The 26,255-nt window shown below is 42.5% G+C and overlaps 2 protein-coding genes across 7 annotated transcripts in view; both read left to right on the forward strand.

Moving 5' to 3' along the window:
• The window catches only part of CDHR4 (cadherin related family member 4), a 34,593-nt gene extending 31,248 nt beyond the window's left edge, over positions 1-3,345 (forward strand). For all 4 annotated transcript variants that reach the window (XM_089526471.1, XM_089526462.1, XM_089526491.1 and 1 more), the window contains one exon: positions 709-3,345. In XM_089526471.1, coding sequence (XP_089382597.1) covers positions 709-764 — 56 coding nt within the window. In that variant the 3' untranslated portion in view covers positions 765-3,345. The remainder of the gene's footprint in view (positions 1-708) is intronic.
• Positions 3,346-9,241: 5,896 nt separating this feature from the next.
• The window catches only part of LOC149321662 (inositol hexakisphosphate kinase 1-like), a 49,472-nt gene continuing 32,458 nt past the window's right edge, over positions 9,242-26,255 (forward strand). For 2 of the 3 annotated variants that reach the window (XM_089526504.1, XM_089526515.1), the window contains exon 1: positions 9,242-9,406. The gene's annotated coding sequence lies outside the window, so the exon portion shown is untranslated. The remainder of the gene's footprint in view (positions 9,407-26,255) is intronic. The other variant, XM_089526523.1, reaches the window with a different exon arrangement.

Consider the following 26,255-nt stretch of genomic DNA (forward strand, 5'->3'; position numbering starts at 1 on the left):
ATTTCTCCGTGTTGAATTTCATTTTGTTAGCTTTGGCCCAGCTTTCTAATCTATTCAGGTCATCTTGAATTTTGATCCTGTCCTCTGGGGTATTAGCTACTCCCCCTAGTTTGGTGTCATCTGCAAATTTGATGAGTATGCCCCTATTTCTGTCGTCCGAAGTCATTGATAAAGATGTTGAATAGCACTGGGCCCAGGATAGCCCTGTGGTGATATGATAGCCCTGTTTAAATATTTGGAGGGATGTCATATTGAGGAGGGAGCAAGCTTGTTTTCTGTTGCTCCAGAGACTAGGACCCGGAGCAATGAATGCAAGCTCCAGGAAAAGAGATTCCATTTCAACATTAGGAAGACCTTCCTAACAGTAAGGGCTGCCCGATAGTGGAACAAACTCCCTCAGAGTGTAGTGGAATCTCCCTCCTTGGATGTCTTTATCACAGAGGCTGGATGGCCATCTGTCAGGGATGCTTTGATTTGGATTTCCTGCATGGCAGAGGGTTGGACTGGATGGCCCTTGCGGTTTCTTCCAACTCTATTATTCTATGATTCTGTGATTCTATGATTCTAGTTGCTTGCCTGCTTGGACCATGGGCTGTTGGTAGTGCAGTTCCTAGTAAACAGGTGATGAAGGGGGGAAAAAGGAGAGGTAGAAGTTAGGATTACGGGATGGGACGAAGGCTAATGTTTTTCCTTCGTTTATGTTTCTAGTCACAGGCCAGTATTACCTGTTTGACAGCAGCACTGGAGCACGGCGGTGGGTATGAGTGTGTCTTGTTCCACTCAAAGAGCTGCAGCCTACATGCACACAAATATGGCGATGAAGTAAGATGAAGAACAGGTTTCTTGCACACCTTCAGTACTACAAAATGCATTAATATAATCAGTAATTGACTGTGCATGTGCCTTGGGGAAGGTAATTGCCTTCAAATCTCTTCTCCCTTAAAGAACCGTACAATAACAAATTAACCGAAATTACCCATAAAACTGTAATTGAAATGTTCTCTTTCTCTCTTTCTCTCTTTCTCTCTGTAAGTTATCTAAGTACTTCTCAATATTTTTTGTTGTGGGAGGGTTCTGTTTCATAAAATTGTTTTTATAAAGTTTTTATAAAGTTCTGTTTAATAAAGTTTTATAAGTTTTTCATAATATTTTAAAAATTGTATACCAATTTCTTTTGTTTCCCATGCTGGGACACCATGTTCCATCGTAATCATTGGAATCACTAACTGAAACATTTTTTAAGTGCCTGAGCTAATAATTTAAAGCATTTGTTTCCAAATTTGTGATTTTTGTTTTAAATAGAGCAATTATATTGATATTTTATTAATTTCTAAACTTTAAAATTCTGCCCGCTTGTGAATTAACTCTTTGCATATGTTTAAACTTCCTAACTTTTTATGTCTTTTTTCAAGACTTATTATTTCCTTTAATAATTTCCTTTCTAAAGCATGCCATTTTTGACACCTGAGAGTTTACTGATATAAATGCCTCTGGCATCTGCCTTCATGGCATCCCACACATTTGCAATGGAGTTATAAGCTGTTTTATTAAATTCAAAATACTGTATCATTTATCTTTTAATCTTGTCTACACTGTGTGGGTGTTGCAAAAGAAGAGGATGTAGTCACCAAGCATGTGTATGGGGTCTATCTACTGGTAATTTCATCTGTAAAAATAAAGGAGAATAGTGTGGAAAAGTTTTCTGTTTGATACTAGGGTTTTTTATATCCAGTGCTAATGTAAAGGATATCAAAATATAGTAAATTTCAGTGTAAGTAAAATGGTGTGACGAAAACTAAGAACAATCTCTTACTTGCTCATGAGCAAACCTCATGAGTAGACAAGAGCTCTTACTACTGTTCTATTGTGGCTCCTGAATTTTCATGAAACCATGAAAGTAGTGTGGGGCAAGGGGAGATACGGCGGTAGGAGCGTGGAACCACAACGGAAAGGAAGGCGAGATCGATGCTTAATATCTACCTCCCCTTCCATCCACCCTCCTAACCAAAGAGAACCGAGGGTCAGTCCAACTGTACCACAAACCCTGTCTCTGCTCCTGTGTAATGCCAGGTCTGTCAGGAATAAGTCCCACATAATCCACGATCTAATCGGGGGCACTGCCCTCCAGTGGTTCCGTTCCTACCTCTTGGGCAGATTCCAGATGGTGCAACTGGGGGACGTTCGCTCTGATAAGAGGGAACTTATAGCTGGTGTTCCTCAAGGAGCTATTTTGTCCCCCATGCTATTTAACATTTACATGAAACCGCTGGGAGAGATCATCCAGGGCGCGGTGTTATCAATATGCCGATGACACCCAAATATACTTCTCTGTGTCTCCAACTGATGCAGTGACTAGGGATGGCATCTCTCCTCTAAATGCCTGCTTGGAGTCGGTAATGGGCTGGATGAGGGAAAACAAACTCAGTCTGAATCCAGAGAAAACGGAAGTACTAGTGATAGGCTCCCCAGGCCCGGGTAGTGTAATTTCTCCATCTGTCCTGAATGGGGTCACACTCCTCCTGAAGGACTCAGTTTGCAGCTTGGGAGTGCTTCTGGACTCGTTGCTCCAATTGACATCTCAAGTGGATGCGACGGTCAGAAGCGCCTGTTATCAGCTTCAGCTGATACGCCAGCTGCGACCATATCTGGGCCGGGGGACCTTGAAACAGTGGTACATGCTCTGGTAACCTCTCGATTGGATTTCTGTAATGCGCTCTACATGGGGCAACCCTTGTACCATTCCCGGAAGCTTCAATTAGTGCAGAATATGGCTGCAAGATTGGTCGCCGGCTGTTCTAGAGCTGACCATCTAACACCCATCTTACAAGATCTCCATTGGCTGCCCATTCACTTCTGGGCGCAATACAAGGTGTTGGTAATTACCTATAAAGCCCTAAATGGCTTGGGCCCAGGTTACTTGGAGGACCGCCTCCCCCCATATAATCCGCCCCACACACTCAGGTCAGCCAGGAAGAATTTGTTGAGGGTACCAACTGCGAGATATGTCTCAACCTCGCAAAGGGCTTTTTCCATCTTGGCCCCACAAATTTGGAACACCCTTCCCGATGAGCTCCGCTCCATCACCTCCCTAGATCTCTTTAAAAAGAGACTTAAGACCTTTCTTTTACGTCAAGCTTTCCCACATGTGCCTTGATATTTGCGGTCTCCCCCCTGATCTGTATCTTGTATCATTGATTATCAACTCAGCTGGCTGTGATATGGTTTTATGGTTTTTAACTGTGATTGAATTTTTATTGCTCAATTTTAATGTTATGTATATATTGTGATGTCTCTTGGTTTATTGTATTTTGTATTCTTTGTTGTTCACCACTTTGATCAGTATGGAAAAGCAGTATAGAAATAAATTTTATTTTTATTATTATCATTATCATTATCATCATCATCATCATCATTATTATTATTATTGGCAGAGGCTGGTATCTGGAATCTGCCTACTACCCACCTGCAGAGTCTCCTAGCCCTCCTGATATTCTTCCTTGCTGTCACTGCCTATTCCTCTGCCCTGTCTGAGAAGGCAAGCAGGGAAAACATGAGTTGCTGGAACATCTTGGGTGCTTCTTCTTGGTGCTTGTGTGCTTTGGGTCCAGTGGGAGGTGGTGTCAAGTGACAGTGGTGAGGTGGAGATAGGGCACTTTGGCAAAAAGCCTCCAATACTTGGAGCTAGCACTACAGCACTAATCGGAATTAGCATCTAAGGGCTTGTAGACATGGGCACAATGTTTGTTTGTTATTAATCACCCTCAAATTGATCTCCACCCATGGTGACCATGTGGATGAGACATCTCCAAGACTACCTGTCCTCCACTGCTCTGCTTATTTTCTGCAAATTTATACCTGTGACTTCCTTAACAGAGTTCATCCATCTAGCATGTGGCCATCCTCTCTTTCTCCTTCTTTCTACTTCCCTCCACCTTTCCTAGCATTATTGTTGTTGTTTTTCCAATGAGTCATGCCTTCTCATGATGTGTCTGTAGTACAACAGCCTCAGTTTTGTGATCTTGGCTTTGAGGGAGTTTTCTGGCTTGATCTGCTCTAGGACCCATTTGTTTGTCTTTTTGGGTGTGCATGGAATACCATGGGCCAACCCTGTGGAATCCTGTCTGCGATCCCATTCCTACCCCTGAGCAGGTACCGTAATGGGCAGGTGTTCACACACACACAGATGCCACATGTTCCCTTTCCTGCCATCATTGCATTCCCTATGAAGCCCCCCTCCCTTAGCCCATAAGGGCAGGAATGGGCACCTGGCTTCACCCATATGGCTAGGCACCCCCTTCCAATGCCACAGGCCACAACTGGGACCTTCACAAGGGACACAGCAGTGGCAGCATGTAAGGGGGTGTGGGTGGTCTGCTGACTGTCACAGTGGAGTTTCTAGAAAACTCTGCTGCAAATAGCTGTTTTTAAAAAACTGTATTAAGGGCTCTTTGGATTGAGCTGAATCTGCCGGATTAGTGACTGGTCTGGATGATCCCAGCCTGGGGCTGTCAGCCTGTGTCATCCACACAGAATGAGACCAAGCTGGGAGAGGGGGGAGACACAGGTCTTTTGGCCCATGCATACAGCCACTAAGTGAATATCTGTCCCCCTTCACCTTAAACTGTAAATCTTTTCAAGTGATAGCATCATATCACTTTCTTCATTTGAGCAAGCATTTTTTCTAGAAATTGCTCTCTCCACTTACAGCTCTTTTGTGGTGGAGGGTAGAAACAGCTTCGATGCCTAAGTACCCTTTTGGAATATCTAAATGAAAATATTGGTAAGTTAATATACTAGAAAAATAGGAAATGTTTGGACTATGAAAGAATGTTCAGTATTCCAACGTAAAGTAAAACAATAACTTCATTAAATAACAACAACAACAAAAAAAAACCCAGCACCACTTCAATATGTTAGCAACCCTATTGCAGCAATATTTTAGTTTCAGGATGTTTCACTAGTGTGTTTTTATCTCTTTTTAAGCAATTGATAGGTCACTTAGTAAGGAAAAGTGAGGGAAGCCTTATAAACAACAGCTTAGAAATGTTACTTTTTCAATTACGACGTCTAGAATCTCCCAGTCAGCATGGCCATTGATACAGTCTTTGGTTATGGCAGAATAATAGAGAAATGAGATCTGGAACAGAGAAGCAAGAGTTCACAGAGGAACTTTTAGTCCCAATTAGTTTGAAAAAGACCCTTTGTTTTTCCATTAACTATGCAGAACCACACACTTGTCTCTCACACTAGGGCAGTGCAACAGAAAAAAGAAGCAGGAGTTCAAAATCTCTGCTGAGTGGAGGCCAGCTGGCATAGTTTGGTCTTCCCACTTCAATTATCCCATCCTTCTCCGATGTTGACAAGTGCAAGATCTCCAGCTGACTAGAAAGCTTTCTGTCACACAGAGCTTTTGAAAAGGAGTAGATTTGCATCAAATGAATATCTGGTTCTTGCCATATCACTGTGTTGATCCACCTCTCTCTAGGTGATGGCAGTTTGCAGAATTAGCACTGGCAGTTCTAGCTGAACACCAGAATGTGTAATGGTGCAGAAGCCCCCCACCCCACCCCCCGGAAAGAGAAAAGGTATCAATTCCCACAAATATTTCTAATTTTTCTTTTCTTTTCTTTTTAGTGCATCATCTTAGGATAAGATGACTAGAGCTATATGCATAATTTAAGGGTTTCTCTGGCATTTACTGTACTGTTTTGGATCTCTTCCCAAGTTGTATAAACCATTCATAATATTCATAGTAAAGAAAGAAGGGGGGTGCATGTATTAGATGAAAGCCAGGAAGAAATCCATAGAGGAAGGTCCCTACATAGGGCCTTTACATACCAGGTTCAATCTATTTACCTGGCCCTTCCAGTTAATAGAATCTCAGATGCAAATGTGCCCATGCAGAACAGCTACCAGTCCAAATACTACCAGGCCATTTGTTGTTGTTGTGTGCCTTCAAGCCGTTTCCAGCTTATGGCGACCCTGTCACAGTTTTTTCCTGGCAAGGTTTGTTCAGAGGAGATTTGCCATTGCCTTCATCTGAGGCCGAGAGGGTGTGACTTGCACAAAGTCACCCATTGAGCTTTATGGTTGAATTGGGAATTGAACCGTAGAAATTAAGGACAGATGAAAGGGAAGTGCTTCCTCACAGCACTTATAGTTAAACTACAGAATTTGCTGATAGACCATATCTTTGCACCTGAGCCTGCTTCTGCCCTCAGATCATCAGGGAAGGCCCTTCAGTCTCATTTCCTTTGCAAGCTTTGCAAGCACAAAGAGTGGGGATGTGCAAATGGTTGGGTGTCCCTAGGCTCTGGAAGTCCTTTCCTAGGGATGCTAGGACTTCTCCCTTCTTGTTGCCCTTCCATCAGCAGGCAAAGACTTTTTTCTGCTAACAAGCTTTTGGGAATAGAATAGAAGGGATTTTTTTGTTTCTTAAAGAAGGGGCTTTTGAATTGTACTATTTTACAACTGCGTTTTAACATTTTTACTTGTATGATTTAAACTGCTTTTAGTGTTGTTAACAGTTTATTTCCATTCTAATGTTGCAATTTTTTGTGTTTTAAATATATTGTACTTGCTGAGTCCTGGATTTAGAGAAAAGATGCACTATAAATGAAAAAGAAGGAAAACCATCACAATGTAGTGTGTTGACCACCAATTTAGATGGCTTTAAAGGGACATTAGATAATTTAATGTTGGATAAGATTATCCATGGCTACTTGAGCATGATAGCTATATGATACATTCATGATTAGCAGCAGCATGTCTATGAATACTGGTAGTTGGAGAAAAAGAGCAGGATGGCATTATTGCTACCTGGTCCTGTTTGGGGACTCTCCATAGGGATCTGATTGGCTCTAGAGGGGCAGGGTGAGGCAGTGGCAGAATGGTGGACTGGGAAGTCTTTTGATGTAATCCAGTCTTTCTGAAGTGACAGACTACAACTCCCACACATCCTGAGCCAGCAGGGCCACGTTGCCTGAGGATGACAGGAGTTGTAGTCTAACACATCTGGAAGACACTAAGAGTTGCAGGAGGTTGATCTAAACCAGTGGTCCTAAAACCTTTTTACTCTTGTGACTCCTTTTAATCTACATCTGGACATCGTGCCCCCCCATTTGACATATTTTGTTTGTTTAGTGTACAAATTTTTTTTCAAACATTCGTGTATATTCATATTAACATCATATAAGAAAACAGCTCTCTTTCTCGTTCCTCAGGCAGAGGCTCCAAACGCCTTTCTTGCCTTTCTTTTCCCTTCCAGGACAGAAAATGTTTGAGAAAAAGAAAATGAGGAGGCGGAATAATAATTCTCAAGCTCTCCTAGAACAATTCTTATGTTCTCCCTGGCGTCCTGTCCAACATTTTGAAAACGACTAATCTAAACCAACTAAGGATCTTCTTATGTTTTTACACCTTTATCTAAAAGACTCAGGGTGCTTCCAGATGAGGCTTTTATTGTGCAGTTACCCTATATTTGTCATAGAATTTTGGCATGGTACAGATATCATTGTTGTCCATTTGAAACCCATCTGTGTTTTCCCACTAATTTCTCTCCCCCCCCCCCTTAATACTGAAAGTTAATTAGGGAGGAGAAGATGGATGCCTGGATTTTCAGATGGCTATTCTAACTGAACTTCGCTGTTGTTGCTCCTGTGTGCCTTCAAGTCATTTCCAGTTTATTGCAATCCTATCCCAGGGTTTTCTTGGCAAGATTTGTTCATGGTGGTGGGGTTGCCCTTGCCTTCCTCTGAGGCTGAGATTGTGACTTGTCCAAGGTCACCCAATTTTATTTTACTTTTGTGGATTTTTCAGGCTATGTGGCCATGTTCTAGAAGAATTTATTCCTGACGTTTCTGAAGATGCCAGCCATAGATGCAGACAAAACATCAAGAATAAACTCTTCCAGAATACAGCCCCGTAGCCTGAAAAACTCACAAAAAACTGTGGATGCCAGCCGTGAAAGCCTTCAACTTCATGCCACCCAGTGGGTTTCTGTGGCTAAGCATGGATTCAAGTCCTGGTTTCCAAAGTCCTAGTCAAACATACAAACCACTACACCATTCTGCCTCTTGCGTGGCCCATACTTTATTTACCTTAACCCATTTTATGTAATTTAAAAAATGTTCCTATTTCTACCGTTTTGGAGAGACAACATGGGGTAGTAGTTTGAGTGTTGGACTATAGCTCTGGAGACCAGGGTCTAATTCCCAGCTCATCTGTAAAACCAACTGGGTGACCCTGGGCAAGTCACACTCTCTCAGCCTCAGAAGATGGCCATGGTGGCAAACCTCCTCAGAACAAACCTTGTACAGAAAACCCCATGAGAGGTCTGCCTTAGGGTCGCTGTAAGTCGTGAACAAAGGCATGCAACAACAACAACATTTCTGCTGTTTAAAATACATTACTCAAGAATATGGGAGAACATGTTTGGATGGACATGTGGTTTTTTAAAAAAGTGTGTGAAGGGAAGGGATGCAAACAGGCTAATATTTGGAGACCGCATCCACACTGCATCTGGTTCAAGACTATGGAATTCTGGGAGTTGGAATTTGTTGTGGGCCCAGAGCAGAGCAGAGCTCCACAACAAACTCCAGCACCCAGAATTGCATAGCCTTGAGCCAGAGAAAGAGTTAAAGTGGTGCCAAACCGGCTTATTTCCCCAGTGTGGATGCAGCTTGCCAGCCATTTCCTTTTTTGGAGAGACAGAGGTGATGCTTGATGTGACAGGGTCAGGAGGGGACCAAAGATAAGCAGAATCTATTGGCAAACTCCAAGGCAATCTTTCTAGCAAGGTCAGAGGGCAGCCTGGATAAGAAGAGATAAGGGGGAAATGGAAACTGTTCCAGCTGCAGAGGGTCAGAAGTCAAGCCAGGCAAAGATAACCCAAGGACCACTTTCCTCAGGAGCACCACAGCTTAGCAATTCCCAGGTCCGCCTCAAGGGGGTGCTAGAGATTATTAACAGCGCAAGGCGCCCTGTGATTGGCTGGCGGCGCACGCCTCCTTGGCCAATAGGCAGCCGCCGCCACAACAGGTTGCTTGCGTCACGTTTCCGCAGCGTGCGTCGGAAAACCGAAGGCGGGGCTCCTGCCGAAAGGGGCGTGGGGGGTGCGGAGGAGTGACAACCGCCTCGGCCAATGAGGAGGAGCCCAACAGACAACGGGGCATGGATAGGGACGCGATTGGACGCTACCCCTAGGAGGTGGACCTTGTGTAACCCGGTTGCTATGACGGCAGAATGCCCACCTTCCCGGCGCCGCCATCTTGTTGTTGATTCGAACCGTAGGGAGCGGGTGAGGGAAGTGCTGGAGCCGGCCTGGGCGACCCAGCAGCAGCAGCAGCAGCAGGAGCAGCAGCAGGAGCAGCAGCGCCCCCCGGCTGGGCAGGGGGAGGCGTCCCTGGTGAGTGCCTGAGGGAGGGAGGGACTCCCCGTCGCTTAGCCGGGCCTGGGCCGGAGGGGGGATGGCTGCGGGCGGAGGGGGAGGCCAAGCGGAGGAGGGAGGGGCCGGGGAGGCCCTTGGAGGCTGCCACAGGGAGAGAGGGAGGACAGCAGCGCCGTCACCAGACCCGGCCTCCTCTTCCCGGACGCGTCCTCCATCCCGGCCTTCTCTCCAGCAGGAATCGGGAGGTCCACCCGTCCTCCTTTTTCCCGGACACGTCCAAGATACCATCCTTCTCCAGCAGAATCAGGGGGTGACCATGTGTCTTTCTTTTCCCGGACATGTCCTCCATTCCAGCCTTCTGTCTAGCAGGAATCGGGGTGACCAAAAGAGCCCTCCTTTTCCTGGACCCATCCGCCACACCAGCCTTCTCTCCAGCAGGACTCGGGCGACCAGGTGTCCTCCTTTTCCCGGACACGTCCTCCATCCCAGCCTTCTGTCTAGCAGGAATCGGGGCATCCTCTTTTTTCCAGACAGGTCTTCCATTCCATCCTTCTCTCCCGCAGTCAGATCCTGCGTCCATTTTGACATAAGTTCCACGAGGGGTGAACAGGAATCCCCAAAAGTCCTCCATTTGGAGCAGGACTAAGGAGTGTGGGTTTATATTTCTATGAGTGTTGTAGGCTTTTTTTGGTCATGTCCTTCATTTTCTTGCATGTCTTCCATTTTGCGGTGAGGAGGACCTCTGGTCACCCAGGGCGAGGGGGCCATTGAGCATAGGATCCTAGAGTTGGAAGAGACCCCAGGGCCATCCAGTCCAACCCCATCCTGCCATGCAGGAACTCAGGATCAAAGCACCCCCAAGAGATGGCCATCCAGCCTCTGTTTAAAAACCTCCCAAGAAGGAGACTCCAGCCCTCTCCCAGGAAGTGTTTTCCACTGTCCAGCAGCAGGGCAGTTTTCTCAACAGATTTCCCCAGGATCTCTCCTTTCCCAGGTGGAGATCGGATGCCAGGGTTGACTTATTGATGCTGCTGTTGATGATGCTTTGCCTCACCTTCCCTTTTGGATGGGGACTCCTGGTGGGTGGATGGGGCGCTTGGTGGTGACATTATTAGGAAAAGGGGTGGAGGAGTGGAGTAGGAGTTGTTATTGTTAACAGCCCCTCAACCCTTGTGGATGAGACACCTCCAAGGCCCTCTATCCTTCACTGCTCTGCTCAGGTCATGTCCATGACTCCCTAATTGAATCAAACCATCTGGCCTGCGCTCTCCCTCTCTTTCCACTTTGTTGTTGTTGAGTGCCTTCAAGTTGTTTGATGACCCCATCACAGGGCTTTGTTGGAGATAAATCTTCAGAGGGGGTGTGCCATTGCAATCCTCTGAGGATGGGAGAGTGTGACTTGCCCAAGGTCACCCAGTGGGTTTCACAGCTGAATGGGGGATTCGAACCCTGTTCTCCAAAGTCATACCTGACTCTCACTACTCTGTTTAGGTCCTGTAAATTCAGCCCCATTATCTCTCTGGTTGAGTCCAATCATCTGGTGTGGGGGCCTTCTTCTCTTTCTGTTGCCTTCTTACCAATCATTATTGTTAGGACCAGGAGGAGGAGCTGGATTTCCTTTTAGATCTTGAAGGGTATGAGGAATTGGGGTTGAGTTCACTTGGCTGATAGGTTGTACTGTTGCCTCCCCCACCAACATCTCCTTCTCTGTCTGGGCAAAGCTTTATGTAAGCCCATAAGAGACAGGTTGAGTCTGGAAGGTGACTCAAGTTGTCCACTAGGAAATGGTACTGGGTTTCAACAGAAGACAGCTGCCTGGCAGACCAGCCTAACTAAGTACGTTGGCCCCAGTCCAGGGAACTGTAGAATTAGCAGGAGGTTTTGGCTCTGGCAGAACCAGGCATTCTGCAATAGAATTAGATCGATTTAAGCATGTAGAACTGTTTTGAGACAATTCCAGTACTGGATTGTGCTGCTGCCGAAGTATTAATAACTAGTAATGAGCTAGGAATAACTTTGCATTTTGCTATTTAATATTAAATGCTTTCTTTCTTCCTGCTACTGAAGACCTGTTCTGGAATATTAATGTCTTCTCAGCTGGCATTTGTTGTTTGCATTTATCTAGTAGAAGCCATCATCCAAAATGCTTGTGCAGGGAACTGTATTTATGTAGAGCAGGTGCCTCTTCAGTGTAATAGCTTTGCATGAATACTCCAGCACTTTTGTATTGCACTAGCTTTACAGTTTTGGTACAGAGAGCAAGTCAGCTGAAATCAGCTGATAACTTTTTGTTATACAAGCCAAAAACTACCTATTGCAGAGCCTATTAGTAATGATCTGAGCATATTCAGTTTGCAGAGATGCATGCAGGTAATAAATGGTTAAGGCAGGAATTTCTGTACAAGTTAACATCTCATTTTTAGAGATATACTATCATGGAGGAAACACTAAAGCTGTTATAAAGACGACTATGTAATTTTTTCTAAGGTGACATTATTTATTTATAAAAATATTTTAATTAAGGTGCCTTAATCAAATCGTAAAAATATGGAAACATCCAAACAAAAATATTACCAAACTAGAATAACATGTTGTGTATTTTCTTCACATTAATGACTCTTTATTCAACTCCCTTCCCCTCTAGTGCTGACCTTGCTTTCATTTTATATTGTCCTTTTTTATCCAATTTTAATCCCATCCATTTTTCTACTACTATAACATAATATTTTTTATAGTTCTTCAATACTGTATTTGAGTTTTAAGGTAATTTTAAAATAAATATTTTACAATAACAAAACTCTTCATATCATGCTTAATCATACCCAAATAATAATATTCAAATAGTAACCATATGTGTGTGTGTGTGTGTGTGTGTATTCTAACCTTAAAGAGATTATTATATAAATAATTATATAGCCCCGATATTAATTTGTACATGTACTATGAGAGCCAATGTGGCATGGTGGTTTGAGTGTTGGACTATGACTTTGGAGCCCAGGTTCGATTCCTGCTTGGCCTTGAAACCTACTGGATGACCTTGAGCAAGTGACATCCTCTCAGCCTTAGGGGAAGGCAATGGCAAAACTCCTCTAAACAAATCTTACCAGAATGACCTCATGATAGGTTTGCCCTAGTGTCGCCATAAGACAGAAACTACTTGAAGGCACACAACACTCATACACTGTATACTATATGTGAGTAAAGTCTACAAAAGTATATCTAAGGTATTTAGCCAGTGTGTCAATGACCTTTCATTCAGTAACTTGAATTAAGCACTTTCAGTTAGTCTCTAAGGTGCTACAACATCTCTACAATACTAAGCACTCAAAAGTATACCATGTTGCTGCCGTCTTCAAAGTATTGACAATTGTTCCCATCTTTTTTTTTAAAAAAAACCTATCAAATCTTTCTAGTTGTCTTCATGTCTGACTGGTGTTTTCTGCTTGTTCAATATCATTAAATTATCTAGGTCAGGGGTAGGCAACCTTTTTGAGCCGGGGGCCGGGTTGCTGTCCCTCAGACAACTGGGGGGCCGAAGCTGGGGGGTGGAGCTTCCACCCTCTGGGGGCGGAGCTGCACACCAGGGGTGGAGCTTCCACCCTCTGGGGGTGGAGCCGCATGCTGGGGCGGAGCTTCCTCCCTCCGGGGGCGGAGCCGCATGTCGGGGGCGGAGCTTCCACCGACGTCCCGCAAGGAGAAGTAGGCATGTGCCTGGCCTCTCCTCCTCGGTCCCATCCTTCGGCCAAAGCCCAAAAATTAATAATTAAATATTTTTTTAAAAAATAAATAAATAAATAAGAAATAAATAATTCCTACACACACTGCAAACATTATATGAAGTAAAAAACAAAATGGGAACATATACAATATTCAAAATGAAGAACAAGAACAAGTAAAGTTAAATAAAAATTAGGAAATCCAGATCAAATGCATGCACACTGTCTCAATCCAGAAAGGAGCAAGCCAGCCCATGTGGAGGGATTTTGCAAAGAGAATACCAAGGGATGTAAGCATAAGAATAACAATATTTGCAGCATGCAAGCTACCTGAAAGTCAGAAAGCAGAGGGAAAGCATAGAGTTGGAAGAGACTGCAAGGGCCATCCAGTCCAACCCCCTGCCATGCAGGAAATCCAGATCAAATGCATGCACAATGTCTCAACCCAAACAGCCAGCCCATGTGGAGGGATTTGCAAAGAGAATATCAAGGGATGTAAGCATAAGAATAACAATATTTGCAGCATGCAAGCTACCTGAAAGTCAGAAAGCAGAGGGAAAGCATAGAGGTGGAAGAGACTGCAAGGGCCATCCAGTCCAACCCCCTGCCATGCAGGAAATCCAGATCAAATGCATGCACAATGTCTCAACCCAAACAGCCAGCCCATGTGGAGGGATTTTGCAAAGAGAATACCAAGGGATGTAAGCATAAGAATAACAATATTTGTTAGCATGTGGAAGCTACCTGAAGGCCACAGAACAGGGGAAAATGCATGCACACTGTGTCCCAAACCACAAAAGCACAGGCAGTAGGTTTAGCTTCCGATAACCCCCCTCCCCCAATGAACCAACCTCTTCTCTTGCGTGGTAGTGGCTCTGACTCTTTCTTTCTTTCTTTCTTTCTTTCTTTCTTTCTCTTTCGTTCTCTGCCTCCTCCTCCTCCTTCCCCCCCTCCCCACTCTTCCATGGGGGGAGGGCTGAGGGCAGAGCCAGGAGAGCCAGGAGAGTGGAGCCTGAAGGTGAAGGGCAGGGCCAGGAGGGCGGAGAGAGAAGGGAGGAGGGGAGAGCCAGGAGAGCGGAGCCTGAAGGGCGAAGGGCGGGGCCAGGAGGGTGGAGGGCGAAGGAGGAGGAGGGAGGAGGGCGTCGCCCATTCAGAGGCCTGGCACGGCCCTGGAGCCCTCGAACAGGGCTCCAGGGAGCACACCGGGCCTCCTAGATGGGCGCCGCCATTTTAAAAAACAAAATGGCGGCCGGAGCGGCGGCAATCGGCGGCAGGAGCGAGCGGGGGCCGGTTCTGGCGCCTCCGGGGGCCGGATGTGGCCCGCGGGCCGCAGGTTGCTGACCCATGATCTAGGTCCACCATATCATATAGTTTCATTTCCAACCCAAGTACCTGTGGTAGTTAATAGCATTTGGAGTAATATGCTTTCAGCCTCTGGGGAAGGCAATGGCAAACCTCTGAACAAATCTTACCAAGAAAACCCCATTATAGGTTCACCTTAGGGTCACCATAAGTCAGAAATGACTTGAAGTCACACAGCAACAGCAAAGCGTAGCAGGGGTGTCCTCGTAACTCTTCTTTCAGATAGGTTGTTGATAACTTGCCAGAGTATTTAGATTTCACATGATGTGGATCTGGTTAGGTTATTATATCATACGTGATCCCCATCTTTGTAACCTTAGGCTAAACAACCATTGTTGTTTAGTGTGTTGCATTCCGTAACTCACTAGAAGATTCCATTAGAAGAAGAGGCTCAGTTTTGTGAGGTTTAGTACTAGGAACATATACCACTGGTATTTCTGCCTTTGTAGTATGGTTTTCCAGTGTTGTTTCTAATCCATATCATCCTAAATGAATAGATATGGTGTGTTAAAAAGACTGTGACCACCCCTCTGTCTTGTCACAATGGGCTTGCCAATGGGAACTTTCTTTGGCATGCAAATAATAGATTGTGGAGAGGTAATTTTTGTTTTGATCCTAACACGGAGACAATTAATACATCCTTTCCCACCTACCCCCTGGTTCCTAGATTGTTCTAGCTTCCCTGCATCACCTACTTCATGTAGCAAAAACATGTGTGTTAATTTGTTACTGTTGTTGTTGTGTGCCTCCAAGCTGTTTCCGACACAAGGCAACCTTATCATGGAGTTTTCTTGAGCTGAGAGTATGTGACTCACCCAAGGTCACCCACTGGGTTTGGCTGAGCAGAAATGGAACCTTGATCACCAGAGTTTTAATTTGATGCTCAAACCATTACACCACCACTGCATTCACATTATTAACTTATTTGGTTCTGAGATCATTCAGTATGAGTAAAATTGGCCCTCCATGTTTGTGACTTTGACTTTTGCGGTTTTGATTATTTGTGGTCTTAATATGTTCTCTTTAGGAACTTCTAGGTCCTAGAGCACAACTCTGCCAGAGGTTGACCATAGAGTTGTGCTGGAGAATTTAGATGTTCCTAGAGAAAGCGTTTCTCTAGGCATTTGTAGATTCTCCACCATAATTCTGTGATCAATTTTTGGCAGATGTCGACCACAGAGTTGCACTGGAGGACCTGGAGATTCCTAGAGTGGTGTTCTCTCAGGTAAAAAGAATAGTGTTGTTTTTTATTTGCAGTTTTTCCATGTTCACTATTTTTCTTCACCCGTAACCCCAGCAAATGTGAAGGTATTAACTACCAATAGTATATCATATCTGAACAGTAAACGATCTGTGGTTCTGTTCCCCCCGCCCCAAATTAAACTCTTTAAAGTTGACGTCTGAGAGCATCTCTCAGAAGCATCCAATTTTTGGCTGGGTTAAGAAAACAATGGGTGGTAAAGATGAAAGGCTAATAGCTTACATTTTTACTTGCATTGTCTCTCATTTGCACTTGCATGAGATGCCATAATAGACTTTCATGGTTACATCTTAATTCACTGATGAACCTCCCAATCCAGTGATAGGGTGGGCTGTGCATGAATCATTACACTGTTTTTGTGTGATGAGTCAGATGAAAGGTGAATTAGTGTGAATTTGAGGCTGAAATTCAAACATTTTAAGTTCTTGTTAATGTTTCAACTTCTGTATTTGGCTTTAAGGTTTAAGCATCCTTACATTGTGAAAGAAAGCTGCAGCCTAGCATAAACTATTGCCATCTTTACATTGTTCCCTGTAAATTTTCAGTATTTTTGTTTTCTCTTTGTATGTAAGTATGGCAGAGGGTTTCAGGTAGCTCAGAACTGGAAGATGTTGTATAATTTGTATGTAAGTATGGCAGAGGGTTTCAGGTAGCTCAGAACTGGAAGATGTTGTATAATTTGTCACAACAATAATCCAGTCGTATCTTAAAGCAGTCACCCTTGTCTTCTTCATATAAGTACTTAGGGGGGCAGAATTTTGAATGACAGGTCTTGTCTTGCTCATATTATGTCAATTATGAAAGAGCTTCACTGGTTACCTGGTTTGTTTCTGAACCTAATTCAAGATGCTAATAAAGGACAGCTTGGGACCAATAGCTCATACAATACCTGGTTCCCCATCAGTGTGGTCATCCTTTAAGACAATCTGTTGAACCCCTATCTCTTCGCTTTTCTTGCCTTGGATGAGGCTGACATAAATAAGAATGAGGGCTTTTTTTTCTTCTTCCTTTAACTGTGTCATGCCATCTACTGAATGCAAACTACCAATAGAAAATGGCCTGGTGCAAGGGTGGTAGCACTTCAGGAGTCAGACAAAAACTTTTTTTTTAATTTGCCAAGGTATTTTAATTTTAGTCTGTTCTGAGGTGTTTGTGGGTTTGTTGTTTTTTTAGCTCTTATCTCATAGAATCATAGAGCTGGAAAGGGCCTCATGAGCCACTGACTCAAACCCCCTGTTCAGTACAGGATCTCCAGCTAAAGCATCTTCAGCAAGTAGCTGTTTAGCCTCTTTTTAAAGAGAAAGAAATGCTACCATTTTTTCCTTGTCTTATTTCTGTAATATACTGGATCTCCTTATTTTTTAATTTGTATGCTCACCTGGAATTTAATATGAAGAGTATTGTATAAATAGATAACTGCAGATTGTGAGGTGTTGAGAAGTGTGTAGTAACTTGAAATAAATATATATAATAACTTTTGCAAATGTTTGTGTTGGTCTGCTGAAGCCCTCTCTTAATGTAATGAGCAGATGCAAGACATTCCTACTTGGAAACATGTGATCACATATAATCATGAGGTTGCCTCAGCATATTTGGGTTGGTTCTTTAACTTTCTTTATTAATATTGTAAACTGCCCTTTGACTGAGTCTGTAAACAAAGCTAGCTCTTGTATATTATTAAAAATGCACACTTTAGTTGCTGCTTCAGTTATCAAATAGGGTGGCAGATACTGAAACAGCATTTGCTGGATATTGGTCTCAGGGTGCTTTAGTTTAGAATATTTGGAATAAATATTTTCCAGTGGCTTTGGCTTCAAAAATCCACTTGCTGTACTTGGATAAAAATGGGTGACCTTTAGAAGATGCAATGACTGCATCTCTCCATGTACCACAAAGTTGCAATCCTGTACTTACTTAAATGTGAGCTGAGCCCACTGAATACACTGGGTTTCTTAATAAGTAAAATGGACAGTAATTAACCTGGCTCTGAGAATGAGCCACTTTCTAGTCAAACAATTGGAATATGATGCTATTTCTGAAAAAAGAAACATTCTAATACTAGAGTTTCTCAAAAGATGATTACTCAGCCCTTCACCTGAGAGATCTGAGCTTTCTGATTATAATCTCCATTGGACTAGAAACAAGATTTGATGCCTGGAATATTATATGCGCTGTGATGGTTTACTAAAGTATATTGTAGTGTGATGCAGATGGAAACCTACATTTACTTGTGCTCGCTAAAGACTGTGGAATTTCTGCACTATTTGGCACCACTTCCATTCCACTGCTTCTCTGTCATTCCTTGGGCACTGTATAATAATAATAATAATAATAATAATAATAATAATAATAATAATATAATAATATATTACCCGCCTCTCCCTGCGGATCGAGGCAGGATTACAACAAAAAATCAACAAAACAAGATACAAGATACAATATTACCTTAAAATACAAGCGATAAAACGGTTCATTGTATAACTTTTAATACTGTATGAGTTCTCAGTGTCTCATTTTCAGGAAAGCAAGAAAAGTAAAAATAATGTTTCCTTTTCTGTTAGGTGTCATGCCAAAACACTATTAAGCCACTTTAGAAGAAAGTGTGTGTATCCACACATTTATTTTACTATGAAATGGTTTCAGTACTGTTGCATCAAAATGTTTTTATTTTTCCAATGTGACCTCTATAAGGACAGCTTCTGCTCACGTTTGTAAAGTTTTTGGAAGGTGGAGATAAAGCCCCTGAAATGTTCTGGCTGGTTGAGGAAGAAGGTGTGTAGGTATCTGTGATTTGTGACAGAGGAGTAGGACAAGATCAGGAACTACATAGCCTGAATATTTTTATAAACTGCAGCTGAAAATTCAGCTACAACTCATGAAGATCTTCTGCTACATCTTCTGATTTATAATCCAATCTCCTGTGAATCGGTGATAATTCATGATTAATTGTGCTGGTACCAACTTTCTGTGTGCATTTCTGATATGATTTGAGATTACCTCTGTCAAGCCTGTAGAACATGTACACTGCCAAATGTTGGACTGCTTCTTGCATTATCTCTCATCAGCAGTTACGCTAGCTTGGCCTGATGAGAGTTGTAATTCAACAATATAGGGCCACAGATTCCCCAGCTCTTACTTAGGTCTTCTAACATTTGCTGTCCAAACTCAGTCTCAGTCACCAAACATCCAGTCTCCGAGGATCGCAATAGCATACTGAAGAAATTTGCCAAGAAAACCCCATGATAGGTTTGCCTTAGGGTTGCCATAAGTTGGAAACTACTTGAACACATACAATGACAAAAAAGTATGTAAGTGCTAATGGATAACTGTGTGTGTGTGTTGTGCGCCTTCAAGTCATTTTCTACCTCTCTGGTTATTGAACTCCAGCTCCTGATGTCTCTCACTGTTTGCTGGGCTGGCTAGGGCTGAGAGAAGTTGCAACTGAAACGTCTTGAGAGCTTCAATTGCCCATCCTCTGTTTACAGTAATTTTCTTCTAGGAGAGGTACAACAGATACTACTATTCTTAGAACCCACCATCGGTGCTTGACCTTTCTGGAGTTTGGCTTCCTTGAGTGCATTTGGCTGGAATTGAAAACCTCTCAAGATAGTGGCTAAAGTCTTGGGATGTAGAGAAAATAAGGGACAGAGAGGACAGAATTATAGAATCATAGAGTTGGAAGAGACCACAAGGGCCATCCACTCCAACCCTCTGCCATGCAGGAAATCACAATCAAAGCATCCCCGACAGATGGCCATCCAGCCTCTGTTTAAAGACCTCCAAGGAAGGAGACTCCACTACTCTCCAAGGGAGTTTGTTCCACTGTCGAACAGCCCTTACTGTCAGGAAGTTCCTCCTAATGTTGAGGTGGAATCTCTTTTCCTGTAGCTTGCATCCGTTGTTCCGGGTCCTGCTCTCTGGAGCAGCAGAAAACAAGCCTGCTCCCTCCTCAATATGACATCCCTTCAAATATTTAAACAGGGCTATCATATCACCTCTTAACCTTCTCTTCTCCAGGCTAAACATCCCCAGCTCCCTAAGTTGTTCCTCATAGGGCATGGTTTCCAGACCCTTCACCATTTTAGTCGCCCTCCTTTGGACACGCTCCAATTTCTCAATGTCCTTTTTGACTTGTGGTGCCCAGAACTGGACACAATATTCCAGATGGGGTCTGACCAAAGCAGAATACAGTGGCACTATTCCCTTGATCTAGACGCTATACTTCTATGGATGCAGCCTAAAATTGCATTGGTTATTTTAGCTGCTGCATCGCACTGTTGACTCATGTTCAACTTGAGGTCTGGACTCCTAGATCCCTTTCACACATAGTCTTGTTCAGCCAGGTGTCCCCCATCCTATATCTGTGCATTTCATTTTCCCGCCCTAAGTGCAGTACCTTACATTTCTCCGTGTTGAATTTAATTTTGTTAGCTTTGGCCCAGCTTTATGGTCTATTCAGGTCATTTTGAATTTTGATCCTGTCCTCTGGGGTATTAGCTATTCCTCCTAATTTGGTGTCATCTGCAGATTTGATAAGTATGCCCCCAATTCTGTCATCCAAAGACTTAGTTATCAAATTTGCATACATCGGGAGCTGGAGTTCAACAGTAACCAGAGGGGTAGAAGTAAGAAGGATGAAGGAAGAACACAGAACAGGGAATTGACTAAGAATGAAATGGCATACAGTCAGTCCTCCATATCCATTGATATTTTTTTTATCCATGGATTCAAGCATCTATGTCAAGCAACTTTGATTTTGCTGTTTTATATAAGGGACACCATTTTATTTGTATTTAAAGGGACTTCAGCATCCATGGATTTTGGTATCTGTGGGGCATCCTGGAACCAAACCCCAGTGGATTCCAATGGCTCACTGTACTACATTAAATATATAGTACAGAATTTTACTTCCTTATACTTAGGCAAGCATGGTATACTATAGTGGCCTGAGCATTGAGCATCCTGGATATCGGTTCGATTCCCTGCTCAACCATGAAAACCCACTGGTTAATGTTGGATGAATCACATACTCTCAGCCTCAGCAATCCCTGTGATAGGTTGCCTTAGGGTTGCCATAGTTGGAAATGATTTGACGATATATAACAACAATACTTTAGCATTACAGTACACAACTCTGATCAAGATTAAGTCCTGCTCTTCCAATGTATGCTACTTATTCAGGGCATTATATAGGTTATCCCTGTGAAAGAACAAAGGAAACTATCCAGGAAAAGGAGTGGCAGAGATAAGAAAATGAAATAAAAAGAGGCTAGTGAGAGAGGCGGTCTCTGGAGAAAGTTCACAGTGTTTAAGGCCAGGAGAGCATATTTACTATTGTGGGTGAGGGAATAAAGTGCAAGGGAGGCTGGTCAAAAGACTGTTTGTTTCAGAAAAGTGATTGCTAGCTCTGGAACCTGAACTCTGATAAGGGAATTCTGTCATTTATGACTTCAGTTGCCGGTGAATATTGTAACATGGCAACCCATACCACGTTTGAGATGTATGTCAAATTTACATTGATTTTCACTAACCAGGTGTGTATTGGGGGTTTGCATTCTGCAGGCTTCTTCTGTTGTACCTGTGGCAGTGAAACATAAATGGAAATGGCATGCATCACTGAGAAAGGGGCAGTCTTACAAGGTACAGCAGCTGGGATGGGACACTTAAACCTCTGTTTGGCATTGTTTTTTTCTTGCAGTTTTGCTGATAGCAGAGGCTGTTAATAATCAGTATTTCAGCACTAATTATATTTGTAAAATGTGAGGAAATAACTGAAATCATTTTTAAAAATGATGGAGATAATAATGCAAACCACCTACCACAATTCCTTCTCAAAATGAACATCATTTATCCTCTACTACACCGTTCCCCAGAACTTATAAGTGATAAATGACAGCTATAACATGTTACTTTGGGAGGTAATGAGGGCATAACATTACTTTTGAAAACCATGTAACAATTGATAATGATGTAAGCCCCCCCCCCCCCAACTGCAGTTGAGTAAATTAAATAATTGAGAAACCTCTCCCCAAAAGAAAGAAAAGGAACAAGATGTTTATTCAGTACTACTTCTTTGGGGGGGGGGGGGGGCTACAGTGCTTTATTTCAGGTTTTTCCCCTAAATGTAGTCCATTTGTTAGATTTTGTTTGTTTCTGAAAAGTAATGAGTAACATAATGAAAATTGCATAAATAAAATTGTCTTCATCTTCTCTCCACTTTACTCCCCCCCACACCTTTCATTTAATGGAACCAAGTTATTTTAGGAGTGGGGGCAGGGCGCTTAATGAATTATGTTACGTAACATATTACTGTTAATTTTTCTTCAAGCTTAGCTTCTCCCCCTTTCTTCCCACCCCCACTCTATCCATAGAACTCATTATGCTGCAAGGATGTAGCTGGTGATTGAAGAAAGATGCTAACAAGGCAATTCATGTAAGATGACTCATACTGAGGAGACACATCCTACAATAAAGTGGAAAGCAATGCATGTGTACACCTGGTTGCTACCATCATTACCTAAGACTGCAGCCAACAAGTCAGGTCCTAATTGGAACCTCTGCTCTAGATCCACCCAGTTTGGCCATGTGTGTTGGTCTGCATTGTTTCTGGCTATTGTTTTGAGGTTCTGCTTTCTGCTGCACAGATAGATTTTTGTACCTGCTTTGTGCAGGATTTGGAAAAGATTTCCTTCCATATCCTACAACAGTGATGGGATCACCATCTCAAGATTCAGACTGGCACCTCTTTAAGAGAGGCACTATCTGCTTCTGTGATTTATAAAATGGCATTCCTATGGCAAGACAGACTAGAAACTTTTACTGTAAGTTGTCATTATGAAATTTCTAGTGACAGTGGCAAATATGTTTGGGATAGAGATTGCCTGTGGGTGAAGAAACGATGTTCAGACAAGAAAATACAGACATTCTGTCTGTTCTGGGTTCTTTCTGTATAGTATTACTTTTCTATGTTTTAATTGTATTTTTTTAATATTGTGAAGCCACTCTGAATCCCAGTTTTGGGAAAAGAGCGGGATACAAATAAATATTATCATTTTTCACATTTGTTTCTGGAAGTATGCTTTGCATTATTTTTTCTCCCTTGAAGTTTTGTTTACTGTTGTCCTCTCTCCTCCCCATGCTGCTAGTCATTTTAGCAGCACTTATTTTTGTGAAATGTGGAGAGGCTGCTAGAACTAAAAGATGCAGAGCCCCAGAAGACCATCTATCTAAATTCCTTGTTTAGATAAGGCTCATCTGTTCAGCACTACACTTCTCCTCAGAGCCTAAAACTCATACATTCATACATTTTTGTTGAGTTTCCATCAGACAGCCAAAACTGTAGTATTCTTCATGGTCATTGGTTTGTTTTTGTTTTATTAACAACTGGCTTTTAAAATGGTTTTTAATCAATTTCTTAATAATGTTTTTATCCTTTCTGTTGCACATAATTTTGAGATCCCTGGAGATTTATCATTAATATATACAGTACTTTTAACAAATAATAATAAGTAGTGTCCTTTAAAAAGAGCCAGTGTAGTGGTTGTTGACTGGGACTCTGGAAGACCAGGGTACAAATCCCTGCTCAGCCATGCAAACTCACTAGGCAAGTCACACTCTCTGTCATACTCAGAGTAAGGCGATAGCCGCTCCTCATAGGACATGGTTTCCAGACCTTTTACCATTCTGGTCACCCTCCTCTGGACATGTTCCGCTTGTCAACATCATTCTTGAATTGTGGTGCCCAGAACACAGTATTTCAGGTGAGGTCTAACTTAAGCAAAATGATACTATTACTTCCCTCAGTCTAGAGTCAGACACTATATCCCTATTAATGCAGCCTAGAATTGCATTGGCTTTTTTAGCTGCTGCATCACTCCAACTTGTTGACTGCAGCTTGTTGTCTACTAAGACTACTTGATCCCTTTCTCATGTACTATTGTCAAGCCAGGTGTCATCCATTCTATATCATCATTTTTTCCCTCCCTATGTGTAGTACCTTACATTTCTCCCTGTTGAAATTCATTTTGTTATTTTTTGCTCAGCTTTCTAATCTGTTAAGGTCATTTTGAATTTTGATCCTGTCCTCTGGGGTATTAGCTACACCTCTAAATTTACTGTCACCTGCAAATTTGATAAGCATGCCCTCTGTTTTATCATTCATGTCATTGATAAAGATGTTGAATAGCCTGTGGCACCCTGCTACTCACTTCTCTCCAGGATGAGGAGTACCCATTGTTGAGTATCCTTTGGTTTGGCCAGTCAATCATTTATAAATTCACCTAACAGTTGCATTGTCTAGTCATATTTTACTAACTTTTTTTTTTGGCATGGATATCATGGGGTCCTGGTCAGAGGCCTTACTGAAATCAAGGTATTCTACACCCACAGCAGGCCCTCCATCTACCAAGCTTGTAACTATGAAGAATTAGATGGCATTAGTCTGGCATGACTTGTTTTGACAAACCCATGTTGACTTTAACCGATCACAGCATTCTGTTCTAAGTGCCTTTAGATTATTTAATGTTCTTCTTTATAATCTTTCCTGGTATTGATGTCAGGCTGACTGAACAGTAGTTGTCAGTCTTCTTTTTCTCCCTTTTTGAAGATGGGGACAACATTTGCCTTCTTGCAATGTGCTGGGACTTCTCTTGTTCCCCAGGAATTCTCACAGTTCTTCTGAAGTTATTTCTCCAAGTTATTTTAATATATTTGGATGCAGTTCATCTGCCCCTGGGGATTTGAATTCATTTAGAGTAGCTAAGTACTATATTCCTTCACTACCTCTTTACCTCTTCTGTGTTGCATTTTCCCTACTGCATCATCTGCTCTATTTTCCCCAGGCTGAGCAGTGTTTTACTTTTGGGAGAAGACCGAGGCAAGGAAGGTGTTGAGTAGTTCTGCCTTTTTTCCTGTCCCCTGCAATTTATTTAATTAAGGGATTTATATCCCATCTTCCAAAATGGGATTCAAGGCTGTTAATGTTTCACCATCTTCTCCCCTACCATTTTCTTGTTCGTTCTTTTCATTATGAACATTAACCCAAAAAGCCATTTTTATTGTTTTGAACCTCTCTGGCAAACCTGACCTCATTCTGCACTTTAGCTTTTCTGACTTTTTCCATACACAAGATGGCTATTTGTTTGAATTCTTCTTTGGTGATTTCCACCTTTTCTGTTTCTCATATATGCCCATTTTAGATCCTAGCATAGCTGAAAGTTTTTTGTGGGTTTTTCAGGCTATGAGGCCGTGCTCTAGAAGAGTTTATTTCTGACGTTTCGCCAGCAGCTGTGGCTGGCATCTTCAGAGGATGCTGGCATGGAAGAGAGTGGAGTATATATACTTTTGGTGGAGAGGAAGTGATTTACATGCTAATCTGTCACAATAAAAGCATTCAACTTCATCTTAAAGTTCTTTAGACATTCATCCTGGTTTCTTTAGACAGCACCAATATCTCCTTCTCACTGGAACTGTTTCAATTTGTGGCTTCTGTATTTCACTTTTTTTAAAAAAAACCTCACATTCCTCATGAACCACCTTGTCTTTTAGTATTCCTGTCCATGGCATCACTGTCAGAATTACCCTAGGTGTACTGAAGTCAGCTTTTTAAAAGTCTAGAATGAATGTCTGACTACGCTTGACTTCCCCTTCCCACTGTATAACAACCTCCAGGAATGCATGGGCATTCCCACCTAAGCATCCTGCCACTTCCACCCCATTAACCACGTCATCACTGTTGGTTAGGAACAGATCTAAAATAGCTGATCCCCTAGTTGCCTCTTTCACCATCTGGATAATGAATTTGTCTGCAAGGCAAGTGAGGAATTTTTTGGACCTTTTTTGATAGAGCTTGACTTCCAACAAATACTAAGATAGTTGAAATCCGCTATTACCCCTTTCTGAATTTTCAATCACTTGTGCCTGGAAAGCATGATCCAAGTCCTCAGTCTGACTTGGAAGTCTGTAGTACACCCCTACAATGACATTGTTGTTGTTTGCCTCCCCCTTAATTTTTACTCAGATGCTCTCAACCTGGTTTTCAGGATTTAGATCTTAAATCTGAGCCAATTGGGCACGGTGCAACTTCCTAGCAAGAAAGACAGTTGTGGGATGCCTCTTGCTGTAACATGGCTGAGGTTAAACAAACAGAAAGCTCTGGGGAAAGCATATGTTTCAGACTGTTAGTCAAATAAGTCATATGAAATCACCCTTAAGTCCTTTCTCACACCCTTTCCTATAAATAGTTTTTCAGGCCAGTCTGTTATTTATTCTCTCTTTCTTCCTCCTGGGAGTAGTGGACTGATTGTATTGCAAAGCCATGAACAGGGTGCACATCATGTTGAAGACACCTGAATTGTGTTCACAGCCCTTATTTCCACAAAGCAAGTACTGTCAATGATATATGTGATAATTTCTTAGATAGTATTAGACATTCTGTCAGTATCTTTTGTGTGGGTGTAAGGGAGGGGGGTGGAAGCCTTTAATGGATTGGTAGAAACATACCAATTTCAAAAATTATAATGCGTTTAAA

Source organism: Sceloporus occidentalis, unplaced genomic scaffold, assembly GCF_023333645.1.
Source record: "Sceloporus occidentalis isolate IW3139 unplaced genomic scaffold, rSceOcc1.0.p SCAF_1, whole genome shotgun sequence".
Lineage (NCBI taxonomy): Eukaryota > Metazoa > Chordata > Lepidosauria > Squamata > Phrynosomatidae > Sceloporus > Sceloporus occidentalis.